At 39.2% G+C, this 18,232-nt stretch overlaps 1 protein-coding gene across 1 annotated transcript; it reads right to left on the bottom strand.

Moving 5' to 3' along the window:
* Positions 1 to 5,606: 5,606 nt before the first annotated feature.
* LOC145958309 (uncharacterized) lies at positions 5,607 to 10,338 on the bottom strand. Its single transcript, XM_083075223.1, has 2 exons — positions 10,015 to 10,338; positions 5,607 to 8,794 (listed from the first exon to the last, which is right to left on the bottom strand). Exon 2 carries the CDS (start codon positions 8,054 to 8,056, stop codon positions 6,659 to 6,661), a length of 1,398 nt encoding a protein of 465 aa, XP_082931349.1. The 5' UTR covers positions 8,057 to 8,794; positions 10,015 to 10,338; the 3' UTR covers positions 5,607 to 6,658.
* Positions 10,339 to 18,232: the final 7,894 nt, after the last annotated feature.

The following is an 18,232-nucleotide window of genomic DNA, read 5'->3' as shown; positions in this document are numbered from 1 at the left end:
AGAATTAAAAAAAAAATTAGAGAAAGCATTTTAAAGTGAAAAAGCCGAGAGGTGTACATTGGTGAAAAATCACTTGATTCCTTGTTATTGTTTTGACTACTACTTGTGCTATACTTATCCAATTGCTTTCAATTTTGTTTTGTTTTGTTCATCTACTCTAGTACCTATCTAGGAACATTCCTAACTGAGTGCTAGCTTTATTTGGAGTCTTATTTTCCAGTTTTACTTGTTGAACCTCTTTGAGTCTTGTCATATATACATATTACTCTTAACTTTTGGTATAAGCTTTCCAAATTGTGCTTTATTGCTTGTCTAGTTTTCTTTCAATAATTTCCCTGTGCTGGAAGTGGCCTCAAATCCTTGCTCAAGGATCAAGCATTGCTCAACAAAGAGTAGGAAAAGTTTGGACACTAAGACCTAAAAATTTGACCTAATTTAGTGACCAAAACTTCTCCTAAACTTCCTTCACTTGAGTGACCATTCCTTTCACCTTGTGAGGCAGCCACCATTAACCTCTTTGTTGTGTTTCTTTTGCAGGTCCAGTAGCATCATATTGAAGGATTAGTGGCGGATTAAACACTTGATTAAGTGTTGGAAAATTTGCACAACAAAAACCGTCACTAAATTGGTCACCAAAACCGCCATTTATTGCTTTCTAGGCTAGTTTAAATTTTGCAATCTCTCTTGTATTTTAAAATCAATTTGTAAAGCTTGGAGGGAGTATTAAGAAGCTGGTCAGGTATATCTAACTCCTTGTTAGCATCCTCACGTGTAGTGCTAGTGGAAGTGGCTTGGAAATTTCATATGTTTCAAGCTTCCACTTAGGATATCCGACTAGTTGCTTACATTGTTTCCTTTAAGTTCTTTGTCTTTTAATTGCTTTATTTTTTGCTGCCTTGAAACGTCTAGACTTGTGTAGATTTACTTGCTAACGTTTAGTTTAGTCTCAAAAAAAAAAAAAAAAAACAAATTGTGAAAAAGCATTCAAAATTTTTGTGAAAAGTTTTGGGGAATTGGAGATACCACAAAGGAGTTTAGTGATTTCCACTTGAAAAGGCTTGGTTATTAAGTGGCTCTTTGTAGCTCACCTCCCTTGATAGTGCAACTTGTACACTTAGACTTCCAAGTGTTATTTTCATTCCTAGAAAATACCAAAAACATTTTATAACTTTTTGCATAGCATATACAAAAAAAAAATCTTTTGTTTAATCATGAGAAAATATTTCTCAAGTGGTAGTGAATTAAGCTCTCCAAAAGGTTTTTCACATTCTACTCAAAGGCTTAAATCACTAACACCTTGGACAAAGCAAGAAGATTTAAAAAAAGAAAAAGAAAAACTTGAAAAAAAAGCACAAATTGCAATTTTAGAGGAAGAAATTCACATTATTAAACAAAAGAGAGAAAAACTTTTAGCAAAAGAAAAATTGAGAAAAACAAGAGAAAAAGAAAGAAAAAAGGCATTGCTCTTAGGGAAGAGTAAGGAGGAAAATAATTCCTCTAAAGGACTTGTGAGTGAAGAGAGTTGTTCTACCACTAAAAATCATTTACAAAATACTCTCTTCATAAATAAAGACCTTAACTCTTACCCTAATCTTACCACTAGTCATGAAGTAGAGATTCAAGAACAAATCATTCTAAAGAAAAATGAATCTCAACTTCAAGATGTAGTGAAGAAGGAGTGGACTACATTTAGTTCCACTTCTTGTGCTACTTCCTTGGAGGTGCCCAAGGAAGATAGCCTTCCTCTCTTTAGGAATCCTTCTACCATAGTTGTTCTAATAAAGCACCCAAATTTTGGAATATATTGTTTGATAGATACATCTTGTCATATTTCATATTCTATTTTTGATCTTATGGGAAGTTCATCTTTATTTGAACTTAATTTGCACCCTTCCCTACAAGACAAAAATAGTTTATATGAGTTTTCAAGATTTTCCAAGACATTTTATCTACCAAACAATATGATTCAAAATTGTTTAGGACGTTTTCTAGTATTCTTTTTTTTATATTTTAGGAAAAGCCTAGGCTACCATTTAGGGTATTTTAGGCAAGATATTGTAGTGTTTAAAAATCATTCTTTTCATTGTCTTAGTCATAGTGTTATTACATTCTTAGGTTTTACTTCTAGGTTATGCTTAGGAGAGGAGCCTATTTCTACTTTTAGGGAGTCTAATTTTGATAGTTTATTTTTTCTTAGGCTAGATATAAGGACTCCTCTTAGGATCCATAATCCATTTTTTCATCATAAACATGTCACCTCTTATACATGGTTTGTTGTGTATGTAGGTGATGTTTCTTATTCCATGCATCCTCGTGATTTGAGGACAAATCCTTTTCAAGAGGGAGGGGATGATGGAAACATGCCTAGGAAGGCAAGAGGTGACATATTGAAGGAGCCAAGAGGAGTTGGCTAGACATGAAGGTTTGGGCCAGTCAGGGCCCAATGGGCCTGATGGGCCTGGGAAGGCCCAAGTTGAACTTTTCATGGGCCATATTTTGTTATAGCTATTTTCATATGTTTTGTACACATCATGTTAGTATAGGTATCATATATTTTTGTCTTGTATTTTGGACCACATAGAGTAGCATTTTAGGTTTTAGGCTTGTTGGGCCTAGTTTTGGGCTTCATGGGCCTTTGGGCTTTTGGTACCCAATATTGGGCTCATTTTCATTCTTGTAATTTTTCCTTTCCATTGTATTTGTTTGACCATTGTATTTAGGTCATTAGATTAGGAATATACAAGAATTACTTAAATAGGCAAAATAGGTTAAACTAGGTTTAATTTGGAAGTCATTTAAGTTACATTTGAGTCACATGTTTAGCACCATGGGTGGCTGAACATGTGCCACTCAAATTAACCCTAAATAACTCTCAAATCAAACCTAAATGCATCTAGGCACCTAAATTTTCGGACTAGCACATGGGAGCCAAAATTTGAATTCAAATTTCAAGTTTGAATTCAAATTTTGGGCGCCACATGTAGCCTTGGATTTAGGCGCCCAAAGTTGCACACTTGGAACCCTACTTAAGTGATTCTTCCACTCTTTGTATTCACTTTTGAGATTAATAAAATTGGAGAGCTTATTCAGCCCAATTTTCTCTTGAGAGTCACCGAAATTTCTCACATCAAAAGCCATAGGAGAGTTCATCTTTTCCTTCTCTTTGAAGTGAGGAATCCTTTGCTCCTTAAGCTTGGATGCTTCCATCCAAGGCTTAAGCCTATTCCAACCGAGAATCATCCTTCTTCAAGTGTTCATAGCTGCGGATTCAAGTCTCCTTTGAAGAGATCCAAGCCTAGGCAAATTCAAGGAGAAGAACATCCTTCACTTCTCCTAGTATTTCCATCAGCCTCTTTCTTGATGACTCGGCCATTTCTCGGAATTGGGGGGGAGCTCAGACTCACTCACAGACAAAGTATGCAGAGGGATGAGAATGCTGTGCAGAATGAGAGGGGGAAGGGGCGCTCTTATAGACAAAAGTAAGTCAGTACGGCCCGTATTGAATTCAGTACGGCCGTACTGACCTTTCTGTTAACGTTCAAAAGGGGAGACCAATATGGGCCGTATTGAATTCAATACTCCCGTATTGGTGTGTACGTTATGGCCAGTACGGGCGTATTCAACTCAGTACGCCCGTACTGGGTTAAAATATGTTCTTAACCCTAATTTTAATACGGGCCGTACCGAATTGGATACGGCCGTATTGATTTTTTTTTTTTTCAATAAACAGAGAATAAGTGATCTTCCAGTACACCTATCATCTGCATGCATGTATGCGGTATGATGCACCTAATTCTATTTGATTTATTTTTTCAAAAGGATTAACCGATGCGTTTCTCTGTTTGGATTTTTGTCGTTCCTCTAGACGGGCTGTGCGCTGCCGATTTCTGTAACCGAGGAATGATGTGTGTTATATTGAGATTGGTGTCATCAACCCAGTGATCCTTCCCTTCCTTTAGAAGATGTATCAACCCTCCTATTGACCACTATATCTCCATGTTTCCGCTAGATTACTCTAAAATCGTTTGGGACAAGAGAAAAGAAGGGAAAGATATTTTTTGTTCGGAAGTTTGTGTTTTAGAGGGGATTATTTTTTCGAAAATGGTTTTTGTAAGAATGGCTGGCCAAGGTAGGCTTATGTGTTTAGGCTTGTTTGATTAAACACTTATGAAGTTAAGGAAGTCTTGTTATTGACGTTGTGATTTGACAACTTAGATAGTTTCCTTGAACCTTTCTTTTTGAATTCAGCTCATGGTACCATCATGGATTTATTTTCGCTTTTTGATTGTCCTTATTTTTGCCTAAAACACCCTTTTGTAGCGTCTTAGCGGACCTTTGTTTTTGTTTATTTTTGTAACCCTAACTTTTGCCTAGGTCACCCTTTTGTGGGATTCCTAGCGGGTCTTTTGCTCTTATTTTTGCGCAACCCCCTTTTTGGGTTTCCTGCAGAGTTTTTTTTTTTTTTTTTTTTTTTATGATTTTTGTTCTTTAAAGGATTCCTTTTTTATCCATGATGGCGCTTGTCGAGGCCAAGGAATGGTGCTCCAAGTTATCACACACACCTTTAAAATGATGCGGGTTTATTGTTATTAAGACAATTTCAACTTCATTCATGCTTATTCAAACAGGGTTAAGAATAATGTGGTCTAGAAATTTATTGTAAGCAAGAAAAGAAGCAATAAGAAAGAATAGAGAACGATTTTATTATAATTATAGTGGAAACATGTGCCCTATCGAGGCTCGGGGGTCGGGCTGTCCCCGAGGAGTGATCTCTAACAGTCATCAGGTCTATACATCCCTATCGGAAGAAGAAGAACACTTGATGACGACGACCGGCCTTGACGCTTGTGAACCGACCTTCCTAAAGATCTGTCTTAAAGAACGTCGAGAAGGATTTTGGTTCCTCTTCGTCCTTTGATCTTTATTAGGGTTGTATCCTAACCCTTGTTTCCCCGGTTTTCTCTTTTTCTTTTTCCTTTTCTTTAGTCTTGGGAGCTTGATAGCAAAACTAGGAGAAGTGAAGGTAGTTCTTCTCCACGGATTTGCTTAGGCCGGATCTTCTTCAAAGGAGACTTGATTCCACAACTAAGAACACTTGAAGACTATGAACTCATGGATACACTCTTCCAAAGTTTAGGAGGGAAGCATCCAAGCTCAAGCATCAATGGATTCTCACTTCAAAAAGTAGGAAAGTAGACAACTAGCCTAGGGTTTTTGAAGGTGAGAGGTTGGAGACTTTTGAGAGAGGAAACTCGGCCAATGGCTCACAAATTTCTATAATGTTCAAAAGTGAATACAAATTGTTTTAGGAGGGATCATATAGGTCACCGAAATTGGGAAGCCACTTGGCGCCACATGATAGGTCACATGTTGGCGCCAAGGTTTGAATTCAAATTCAAATTTGAATTCAAACCTTGTGTCACATGTGCATAACCGGTCATGTGTAGCTAAATGCAAATTAAGTTGAATTTAGTATGTATTTAGGGTTGCATTTCGGTGTCACACTTGTGAAGCCAAGGTGGTGCCAAAAGTGTGACCTAAATGCAACTTAAATCCATCCTAAATTTAACCTAATTTGTCCTAACTCAAATGAACTACTAATCGTCCTTAAACCCTAATCTAATGACCAAAATACAATGGTCTAGTGAATACAATGAATAGGAAAAAATATAAGAAGGAGAATGAGCCCAATATTGGGTATCAAAAGCCCAAAGCCCAAGAAGCCCAAAATTAAGCCCAATACACCTAAACCCTAATCTATGGTCAAAATACAAGACCAACAACAAAGTAAATTCCTATGCTAAGAAAATACATTCAAACATGGTGTTCATTCAATCATAGTCCAAGTGAGAAGCACCCTAGGCCCACCAAGCCCATTCTTGATGGCATCCTTACTTGCATGAACTTGAGATGATGAGCAAGGAGGAGGACGCCTTCTCCAAGGATCAAGTTCTTCAAAGGTGGACCAAGGTTTTAGGGTGGATGATGATGGAATGGACGAAAATGAAGGTTGGGTAGAAGGTGTTTGAGGAAATGCTTGAGAATGGTACTCTAGGGTTGGCTCACTTCATGATGATGAAGGCCACTTCTAGGGTTGTTTCTCTCAAGGTGGAGATGGTAGGGTTTGGCCGAAAATAGCCAAGGGTGACTAAGGAAAGATATAAAGGCACTAAAGGCTCTCTTTATATTCAATATCCAAAGTATTTACAAGGTGTGGGGTGTTGGGTATTTATAGGAGGGGAGGCATCTAGGGTTGCATTTGGAGTAGGCAAATGCATTCCAAATGAAATGCAAATGAACCCTAGATACAACTTGGTGGCCAAGGATGGAATCTTTGGGTTTAGATTGGCTATATCTAGGTGCATGATAAGACCATGCAACCTTTGCCCTCCACTTGGGCCTAAGCCTTTCTAACACCAAAAATAGATCCAATGAACACCAAAAAAATGTGTCACCCTTCTAGTTAACACCCTAGCCCAAAATTAAAAACCCTAATCATCTAGAGCACCCCATAATACAAGGGTAAAAAGGGAAATACAAGGGAAAATAAATTCTAAGTCCTAAACACCCCAAAATACAAGGGTAAAATTGGAAATACAAGTAAAATAAATTCTATGATTAAAAAGAACTTAGGAGCTAAGGTCCAAAAGTGGCCTCACTAACCCATTCCTCTTGCCTCCTTTAATATATCACCTCTTAGTCTTCTCGGCCTTAGTGTTATTCCATCATTTCCTCCCTCTTGAAAAGGATTTGACCTCAAATCAAGAGGTTCCTCATGGTGGGCATCATGACCAACAAAAACATAAAAATAAGCATTAGAGGTAATAGTATATGATAGAAATGGAAAGTGTATCCTAAGAGGAGTTCTACTAAAAATGCTAAAAAGATTGTCTAAATTAAAAGGACTAGACTTTCTAATGTTAAGGATAAGATCCTCCCCACGGTGAAGTCTAGGTGTATAACTAAAACCTAAAAAGGTAAAAAGACTAAAACTATAGCACACTAATGTATTAGTCCTAAAAACTAAAATATCTTGTTGGAAGTGCCCAATGTAATGACCTAGGTATCTATTGGAAAATAAAGAAAACTTAACTAAAAAATTACCTAAACAACTTTGTATTGCATAATTTGTTAGATACATATGAGAAAAAGGTGTTAAGAGGAGTCTAGGAAACTCATATAATCTAAGTTTGTCTTGTAGGAAAGTATTCAAGTTAAGTTCAAATAAGTTTGAACTTCCTTCAAGATCAAAAATAGAAGATACAACACTATGAGATGTATCCAACAAACCATACAAACCAAAAGTTGGGTGCTTTATGAAGAAAACTAAAGTAGAAAGAGTCTTAAAGAAAGAAGGCTTATCTTCCTTGGGCACCACCAAGGAAGTAGCACAAGAAGTGGGACTAAGTGAAGTCCACTTCTTCTTCACTAAATCTTGAAGTTGAGATTCTTTTTCTTTAAAAAGGATTTGTTTTTGAATCTCCACTTCATGACTAGTGGCAACGTGAGAGAAAGAGTTAAGGTCTTTATGAATGAAGAAAGTCTTTTTAAAATCATTTTCAATGGGAAAGTGACTCTCTTCAAGCATAAGCCCTTTGGAAGAAACATTATCCTCATTACTCTTCTCTAAGAGTGTTGGTTGTTGTTTTTCATTTTCTAGCCACTCTTTAACCTTCTCTATACTTTTCTTTATTTTTTCTTTCTTTTCTATTTTCTTTTCTTTTTCTTTCCTTCTAAGTTCCTCCTCTCTTGTTGTATTTTCTTGCTCATGCATACTCCTAGGAACTTTAACTTCTTTGCCTTTTTGAGATCTAGTTGGAACAATCCTAGGTTGGGATCCACTAGTTTCTCTCCTCTCAACTAGTTTTGCAAGTAGTTGTTTTATTTCCTCATTATTTTTTTCAAACTCTTTTTCTTTTCTTCTCAATTCTTCCTCTCTTTTTATATTTTCCGCTTCTTTTTTTCTTAGGTACTCTTTGAGTTGCCTAATTTCTTCCCTAACACTAGACCTAGTACTACAAGAGTTATGACCATGGACACTAGAATGATCACTCATCTTTGATCCAAAAAGGTTTTCACAAAGTGTTTTCAAAAAGGTTTGAAAAAGTTTTCACAAAGAGTGAGTGATAAAAGGGTTTTCACAAAAAAGGATTTTCAAGGTGCAAGATAGGTATGAAAAGGCCTAAGTGTACAAAGTGAACTATCAAGGGAGGTGGACTACTAAGAATCACTTAAAAACCAAGCCTTTTCAAGTAAAAATCACTAAGCCTTTTCACACTTTTCTCACAAAAACAATTTTCACAATACTAAGGTGTGTGATGTGCACGCCCCCCTAGTAGGCAAATGAAGCCTTCTAAACGAAACAAATAAACAATGTAAAGTCCTAGGCAAATATACTACCAAAGCTTTAAAGCATGCAAAGGAAAGCACTTAAAGCATATGCTAGTCGGTTTCCTAGGTGAAGGTTTTCAAATCACCTTCAAACTACACGAAACTACCACCAAATTGAAAAGGTTTAAAAATGGCCAATTACAAACCAAAAATGAATGAAACCAAGGCCAAAAACACAAGAGGCCAAAATTTAACAAGAAAGAAATAAGTAGAAGAAAAAAAAAGGAAGTCTCCAAGTCTTCAATTCTCCACCCCTTCACAATGAACACCCAATGTTAGTCTTGAAATGGTGTTTGCACTCTTTGAATTGGTGTGATCCTCCAAAGTTCCTTGAACTCCAATCGGACAACCCCTCCACTCAATCCACCAAGAAAGTGTGTAGTGTTTTAGAAGTTTTCCCCACCTAGATCAAGAAGAAAACACAACCCAAGAGTACAAGAGGCCAAGAAAGAAAATCTAAAAAGGCACAATTAAGAAAAGGCTAAACTCAAATGGAATTTATGAGACAAACTTAAGAGTAGAAGAAAGACTCAAAAACTGAAATTAAGGCACATTAATAAAAGGAAAGAACACAAAAGAGTAATTCCTAGAATGGCACTAGAATAGAATTTAGCAAGTAGGCTTAAAAGAAAAATTATGCACTTAACATGTTTGATTTATTGTCTCATTCGGCCATTAAGTATTGTCCAATGGTCCAAGAATTAACTCCAAGTTCTATGGTATGAAAGTTGGTCCAAAACTCCACAAGTCTAGCAAAGGTTCCCTTTTTCTTGTTTTTGGTTTCTTTGTTCTTTTTGGGCTTGTCCAACTCTTGGCCTTTTTTTTTTTTTTTGTTCAAAGTCCAGCCACTTTTCTCTTTTTTCTTTTGAATTTTATACTATTCCTTTGCTTGGGTTTTACACTTGTTTTTGGTGGTTTTGTTAGCAACTTTTTGGAGTATTCTTTTAGCAACTTACACTAGCTCAATGAGACAAAATTTGAGTGTTTTTCTTAAGTTTTTAATAGCCCACGTCCAGCAGCAAAGATAGGCATATTGAAATCAATTTCACACTCAAATTATCAAACATCATGTAGGCATACAAGTTCACCAAGGAATACACAAAAAATTGGCCGAAAATTTGAAGTAAGTATGTGTAAAGGAATTAATCACACATGATATTTTAAGTGATGTAGAACATGCTAGAACTAATTAGCATGCATGATTGACTCTCTAAAGCACATCAAGGACTCACGGCCATTTTATCAAACAAGTGGCATGCATGTCATTTTTTGTTCATTTCAAAGGCTAAGCATAAAAAACTTGGAATTTCTTTCAAGGTAGTTCAAAGACACAAGCTTATGACAAAACCGGATGGATTAAAAAAAATAAAAACATTAATGTATAACATGCAGCCCAAAATTTCCAGCAACTCAAAAATTTAAAGAAAAAAGCAAGAACCTAAATAAGAAAGCCTAAAATGCCAAGATGATTCACAAAGAACATATGGTATGAATCAACACATGAGAAGAGATTTATGGATCATCAAAATATGGAAATTAAGATGATTCATTTAGGCACACTTAGGAGACATGTAAGGAAGACATGACATGACCGGATATTTTTAGAGATAAAGAGATTGTTACCCTTGAAGAACCAAGGCTCTAGATACCACTTGATGGCATCCTTACTTGCATGAACTTGAGATGATGAGCAAGGAGGAGGACGCCTTCTCCAAGGATCAAGTTCTTCAAAGGTGGACCAAGGTTTTAGGGTGGATGATGATGGAATGGACGAAAATGAAGGTTGGGTAGAAGGTGTTTGAGGAAATGCTTGAGAATGGTACTCTAGGGTTGGCTCACTTCATGATGATGAAGGCCACTTCTAGGGTTGTTTCTCTCAAGGTGGAGATGGTAGGGTTTGGCCGAAAATAGCCAAGGGTGACTAAGGAAAGATATAAAGGCACTAAAGGCTCTCTTTATATTCAATATCCAAAGTATTTACAAGGTGTGGGGTGTTGGGTATTTATAGGAGGGGAGGCATCTAGGGTTGCATTTGGAGTAGGCAAATGCATTCCAAATGAAATGCAAATGAACCCTAGATGCAACTTGGTGGCCAAGGATGGAATCTTTGGGTTTAGATTGGCTATATCTAGGTGCATGATAAGACCATGCAACCTTTGCCCTCCACTTGGGCCTAAGCCTTTCTAACACCAAAAATAGATCCAATGAACACCAAAAAAATGTGTCACCCTTCTAGTTAACACCCTAGCCCAAAATTAAAAACCCTAATCATCTAGAGCACCCCATAATACAAGGGTAAAAAGGGAAATACAAGGGAAAATAAATTCTAAGTCCTAAACACCCCAAAATACAAGGGTAAAATTGGAAATACAAGTAAAATAAATTCTATGATTAAAAAGAACTTAGGAGCTAAGGTCCAAAAGTGGCCTCACTAACCCATTCCTCTTGCCTCCTTTAATATATCACCTCTTGGTCTTCTCGGCCTTAGTGTTATTCCATCAGGGCCCACTAAGCTCTGAAGCAGTCAAATCTTCAAGTAATCTCCTGGCCATTGCTCTAGTGGTTGGGCCTTTAGCCCATGCTCTTCCATCATTCCCTCCCTCTTGAGAAGGATTCGTCCTCGAATCTGAAGACTCTTCCTCATCATCACTAGCACCTACAAAAGGTTTAAGATCACTAACATTAAAAGTGGTGCTGACTCCATAGTCAGAGGGTAAATCAAGTCTATAAGCGTTATCATTGATACGCTGTAAGACCTGAAAGGGACCATCTCCTCTAGGACTGAGTTTAGACTTCCTTTGATTTGGAAAACGTTCTTTTCTTAAATGAAGCCAAACCCAATCACCTTCCTCGAAGATCATAGACTTCTTGCCTTTACTTCCTTGTTTTGCATATTTCTCATTTTGATTTTGAATATGACTTTTAATCCTTTCATGAAGTTTCTTAACAAAATCAGCTCTTGAAGCCCCTTCCTTATGAATGAAATGTGCAACATTAGGAAGAGGTATCAAGTCCAAAGGAGTTAAAGGATTAAACCCATACACAGCCTCAAAAGGAGAAATATTGGTAGTTTTATGAACTACCCTATTGTAGGCAAATTCAATATGAGGTAAAAACTCATCCCAAGATTTGTGATTACCCTTTAGGACTGCCCTAAGCATAGTAGACAGAGATCTATTCACTACCTCAGTTTGGCCATCTGTTTGAGGATGACAAGTAGTTGAAAAGAGGAGTTTAGTTCCTAGTCTTGACCATAAGACACGCCAAAAGTGGCTTAGAAACTTTGTATCTCTATCTGAAACTATAGTTTTAGGAAGCCCATGAAGTTTAACCACATCTCTAAAGAAGAGTTTTGCAATATTGCTTGCATCATCTACCTTGTGGCATGGAATAAAATGAGCCATTTTACTGAAACGGTCCACTACCACAAAAATAGAATCCATTCCCCTTTGGGTTCTAGGTAAACCTAGCACAAAATCCATGCTAATATCCACCCAAGGAGAAGAAGCAACAGGCAAAGGTGTGTATGTTCCATGAGGCATTACTTTAGACTTAGCTTGTAAACAAGCTAAACATCTAAAATAATACCTTTGGACATCCTTTCGTATATGGGGCCAATAAAATTTTTCTTTTAGCAAACTAAGGGTTTTATCAACACCAAAGTGCCCCATAAGCCCACCTTCATGACTCTCTTTAATTAATAGTTTCCTAATGGATCCTTGGGGTATACACAATCTTCCTTCTTTGTATAAATATCCCTCAGCCATATAGAAACCATCAAAAGCTTTTTGTTGACATTTTTTATAATTAGCACTGTAGACCCCCAAAATTGTCCAGGTCGGAAATAAGACTCGAAGACTCTCAAAGATCGAAGGAAAGTCAGCCAGCAGGACTCCCAGAAGACCATAGGATGACTATCTTTAGGTTTAGAGGTCTTAGAGTAGCCAAAATTAAGAAAGTGGGAGGTTTGGAGCTCAATACGGCCTCCTTGGAGTTCAGTACGGCCGTACTGCACATTTTGAACTACAATACGGCCGCACTGAACTCAATACGGCCGTATTGAAGTTTCTGAACTTCAATACGGCTGCATTGAATTCAATACGGCTGCACTGAACTTCAATACGGCTGCATTGAATTCAATACGGCTGCACTGAACTTCAATACGGCTGCACTGAACTTCAATACGGCCGTATTGAGGTTTTTTGAACTTCAATACGGCCGTATTGAATTCAATACGGCCGTATTGTAGTTCAAAATTTCAATGTGGACCGTATTGACCCCCAGAGACCGTATTGAGCCTCATCCATATAAATATGACGTCAATGGGACGTCATTCTACACTTTTGGACTGAGTTTTAACCCTCTTCTTGAGTATTCTGGGTTTTTTTGAGCAGTGCTCTGCCTAGAAATCACTCGGAGAGTTGATCCGACGAAGTTCTTGAGTCACGAGCCATTTGCTTGAGTCTCGAACCTAGTCGAAGGGAAATCCTCCGGATTTCCATAGTTAAAATTTTATAAGAGGGAGCGAGCGGTCTTGTAGAGGGAGGGAACGCCAAAACGCTTCCCAATTTCTGTCAAGATATATATATAAGAAAGCACGCTTCAAAGGTTTATCTCTTTAAAGTCCCTTCTTTTACCGCTTTCTGTGTGTACATATTTAAACTGTCATCATGTAGATAGTTAATTTATAATTGCTTAGAATAAATAGGGGTAATTTAGTAATTTCGCACTATTATTTTTAAAAATAATCTGTCATAGGGAACCCGAAAGGGGCGCTGTGGGGTGCTAACACCTTCCCCACGCGTAACCGACTCCCTTACCCGACTCTGGTTATAATGGCCGAAGTCGATTTTTGAATCGATTGCCTTAAACCTCTTTTTCCAATGTTTTGAGTAAAACATTGGTGGCGACTCCATGAACCCTTCCTTTTTATGAAAACCGCTAATCCATGGAGGGTCCCGCTTGGGATTAACATGGATTGGTGATCCTTTTAATAAAATTGCTCGTTTGACGAGGTCTCAGTTTGAGAATAAGTCATTCTAGCAATCCATATTTTTAAACAAACAAAAGAGTCCAACCATCCTTCGCGAATGCCGAAAGCCCGTTTCGGGCCGGTGGCGACAGATGGCGACTCCACTGGGGAAGCCTCGAGAGTCAGTCCCATTTAGTGACAGATTATTTTTAACAAATAATAGTTAAAATTACTTCATTACCCCCTTGCTTGTATAATAACACGTTTTACCTATTTGGCTTTAAATAACTGTTGTATGTTTAAATTTTTGCAATTGTTTGAAATAAAAACTGCGCACAAACCTTTGCACACAACAGTTCCCTCTATACCCGGGGGCATGAGTGGTAAGCCATAGGGAGTGGATGTTAGTACGGCCGGCTGTCGAATGGGTCTATAGGTGCCCGTAGACCGTTGTCGGAAAGCATCACTCAAGGTGATAACCATGAACTCGAGTCCGACAGTGCGTTGGAGCTTTCCATCGACTTACGACGAGAGGAATTGGGTCCCTATAATGGGGGCACCTTGGGGGCCTCAGACCGGTGAGAACAGTTAGAACCACCTTGAATATGCACCTTTCTGCAGGAAACCCCTACCTCGTGATTCGCTCGTGACTGTTCGTGGATGAGTGAATTGTTTGTGTAAATGCTTATGTGCAATTGTTTGTGCATTAATAAATAACCTCGTGATAAGGTCTAAAGAATAATCCCCATGCATGAAAATGCCATGACATGAGAGGAAAAACCAATGTGTGAAAATATAATAAAAGTAAGGAGCATAGGCATCATTATCAATAATACCTCATGCATCCTCATCATCATTTATAGGTTCACTAATACCCTCTCGATGTGAGTGAAAGAGACCCGTGACTATTGAGATTCTCCGTTGTGGAGAGATCATAGGCTAGGGAGGGTGATAAACTTTCATCTTAAAAAGGCAGCGCCTTAAAGATGAAAGATTATCAAGCTCACATCAAGAGTGTATTCATATCATAAATAAGCTAATTAGAATAAACATTCATTTTAGAAAGTGGCTGGTCATCCCTCTGTCCTCACGCGCGCGCAGAAAATCAAGAAAATGGAAGCGCTGGAAGAGCAAAATAAGAAGCTCACAACCGAGCTCTCTCAGCTCAAAGAACAGATGGCGCAAATGATGGAGCTCATGCGTCACCACAATATGCATGGATCACACCACAGTGACCATGAGTCCCATCATGGAGAGGAGGAAGAGCACGAGGAAGACCCTCCGCGAGCTGTACCCCTTGGGGCGGGGATTACGATTAGAGAGCCTGAAATTTCAAAAGACCAATTCCACGCCCTAGAGGATCGGTTGAGGGCTATGGAGGGGCATGATTTTGACATTAAAGATGCCGCCGACATGTGTTTAGTGAGGGACATCCAATTCCCTCCTAAATTTAAAGTGCCGGATTTCGCAAAGTACGTGGGATCGACTTGCCCTAAGAGTCATCTCACCATGTACTGTCGCAAAATGGCTGCATATGCCACAAACGAAAAGCTCTTGATCCACTGCTTCCAAGAGAGCTTGGCTGATACCGCGCTCAACTGGTATATGCAGCTAGATGGAAATCTAGTACACACATGGAGGCAGTTGGCCGACGCCTTTCTCAAGCGCTACAAATACAACATCGACCTAACACCCGATAGGTCAGATCTTCAAGCCTTGAGTAAAAAGAACGATGAATCCTTCAAGGCGTACGCCCAACGTTGGAGGGAGTTGGCGGCACAGATAGAGCCCCCGCTGTCGGATAAGGAGACGGTATCCTTGTTCATCAATTCGTTGACTGGTCCCTATTATGACAAGATGATAGGGAACACGACAACACTCTTCTCGGACATCATCACCATTGGAGAAAGGGTGGAACAAGGACTCAAAAGTGGGAAGCTGGCTAAGCCTTCCCAACCATATGAAGCTAAGAAGGCCTTCGGGAAGAAGAAAGAAGGAGGAGTCAACGCTATAACCATTTCTTCATCTTCTTCCACTTCGAAGTCAGGAAAGTCGCAATATAACCCTATGAGGAAGCTTGATAAACTTCCGACCACATATAGCGACCTCCTGCCGAAGTTAGTGGAAGCTCATCTTCTAGCTTACATTCCACCAAGGAAGATGGATCCACCTTATCCCGAGTGGTACAAACCACAAGATAAATGCCTATACCACTCGGGGGCACCAGGACATTCAACGGAGAACTGTAGGGCTCTCAAACACAAGGTCCAAGACCTTATTGATGCCGGGTGGGTCACCTTCGATTCGACAGCACCCGACGTGAGCAAGAATCCTTTACCAAAGCAGGAGTAGAGAATGACAAGCCATAATAGGGCCCCTCCGTATTTTTCTTTTCTTTTAGGGACTCGTGATCAGTACCCGAGATCACGAGAACCTTTTCATGTAAATAAGGGTCTTTGTACAAATTTTAATACATATCAATAAAGAGGCATTTTTCACACATTATTCTCTCATTTGTTCTTTTCTCTCTTTCTCTCATTAATATTAATAAATTCTAAACCTAAACAGAACCAATAAAACAATTATGTCTGTGATTGTTCGCTCCGACCGGGATCCGAAAGTTGAGGATGAATGGGTTGAGTTGGACAGTGATGAGGAGACCATTTCTCCGGACTTGCAAAGACTGCTAGATCAAGAGGCTCGTCTACTCCAACCGCATCAAGAAAAATTGGAGACCGTAAATTTGGGGCAAGGCCAAGAAATAAAAGAGGTCAATATTGGAACCCATATCAGTGATGATATAAGGGAGCAATTGATCCAGTTGTTAAAGTAATACAAAGATGTATTTGCATGGTCGTACCATGATATGCCCGGTTTGGACTCTAATATCGTCGAGCACAAATTACCACTGAAAAAAGGGTTTCGACCCGTCAAACAAAAGCTCCGACGAGTCAAGCCCGAATGGTCTTTAAAGATCAAGGAGGAGGTAGAAAAACAATTAGACGCGGGGTTCCTGGTTGTGTCCCAGTATCCCGAATGGCTGGCTAACATTGTGCCAGTCATTAAAAAGAATGGAAAGGTTAGAGTTTGTGTTGACTACAGGGATCTTAATCGTGCTAGTCCAAAGGACGATTTTCCCTTACCACACATCGATACATTGGTAGATCATACAGCCACAAACACACTCTATTCCTTCATGGATGGGTACTCTGGGTACAACCAAATCAAGATGAATGTGGAAGACCGCGAGAAGACTTCCTTCATTACACCCTGGGGTACTTTTTGCTACAGGGTAATGCCTTTTGGACTCAAGAATGCGGGTGCCACCTATCAACGAGCGATGGTGACGTTATTCCATGATATGATCCACAAAGAAATTGAAGTATATGTGGATGACATGATCGCAAAGTCAAAAGATGAGATGGATCATGTCCAATATTTGAGAAAATTATTCAATCGGCTTCGCAAGTATCAGCTTAAGCTAAATCCGGCTAAGTGTACTTTCGGAGTCCGGTCGGGTAAGCTTCTCGGGTTCATCGTCAGTGAAAAAGGCATAGAGGTGGACCCTGATAAAGTAAAGGCAATAATGGAAATGCCTCCTCCTAAAACTGAGAAAGAAATTAGAGGATTCCTCGGCAGGGTGAACTACGTCGCAAGGTTCATCGCACAGTTGACTGACACGTGCAAGCCAATATTCAAGCTGTTGCGCAAGAATCATTCCGAAGTTTGGGATGAAAATTGTCAACAAGCTTTTGATAAGATCAAACAGTGCTTGGCCAATCCACCGGTATTGGTGCCACCTGTCGAGGGAAGACCATTAATCCTCTACTTAACGGTGCTTGATGAGTCTATGGGGGCTGTGCTGGGACAACAAGATGAAACAGGAAAGAAAGAACAAGCCATCTACTACCTGAGCAAGAAATTTCTTGATTATGAAACCCACTATACGCCGCTAGAAAAAACGTGCTGCGCGTTAGCATGGGCAACGCAAAGGCTCAGGCAGTATATGATAAGGCATACTACTTGGTTGGTTTCCAAAATGGACCCAATCAAGTACGTGTTCGACAAACCAATAATCACTGGGAAGATTGCCCGATGGCAAGTACAGTTATCAGAATTTGACATCATACATGTCACTCAAAAGGCCATCAAGGGTAGTACCCTAGCTGATTACCTAGCACACGGGCCGACCAACGACTACCAATCCCTTCAGGATGATTTCCCCGATGAGCATATAATGCATCTACAACATGAAGAGCTTAAAGATGATGCATGGACCATGTATTTTGATGGAGCCTCCAACATGCTTGGACGAGGGATTGGCACAGTGCTAATCTCTCCACAAGGAAAACACATTCCCATAACGGCAAGACTCAACTTCGATTGTACAAACAATATGGCAGAATACGAGGCTTGCGCATTGGGAATCCAAGCAGCCATCAACAATGGTATCCTAAAGCTCAAAGTATTTGGTGATTCGGCCCTAGTCATCTACCAATTACGAGGTGAATGGGAAGTCCGAAATCCCAAATTGATACCATATGTTGAGCACATCAAAGATTTGACACAACTCTTCCAAAGTGTCATCTTTGAATACATTCCAAGGGAGGAAAATCAGTTTGCCGACGCTCTTGCCACACTATCATCAATGTTCGCCTTGGATAATGAGCATGAAATACCCATCATCAATATCCGGAGGCATGATAAGCAAGCGTTTTGCCTTCTGATAGATGAAGTAGTTGATGATCATCCATGGTTCCATGACATCAAGCAATATTTGACAAAAGGGGAATATCCTGATATGGCCAGTGATAATGACAAGAAGCATATCCGAAGAAGGGCCATGGGATTTTTGCTAGTCGGCGAAAC

Source organism: Cajanus cajan, chromosome 5, assembly GCF_000230855.2.
Source record: "Cajanus cajan strain Asha chromosome 5, NIPB_CcT2T_4, whole genome shotgun sequence".
NCBI lineage: Eukaryota > Viridiplantae > Streptophyta > Magnoliopsida > Fabales > Fabaceae > Cajanus > Cajanus cajan.
Note: the sequence above shows the minus strand (reverse complement) of the source record. Positions and strands in the feature narration are given on the sequence as shown.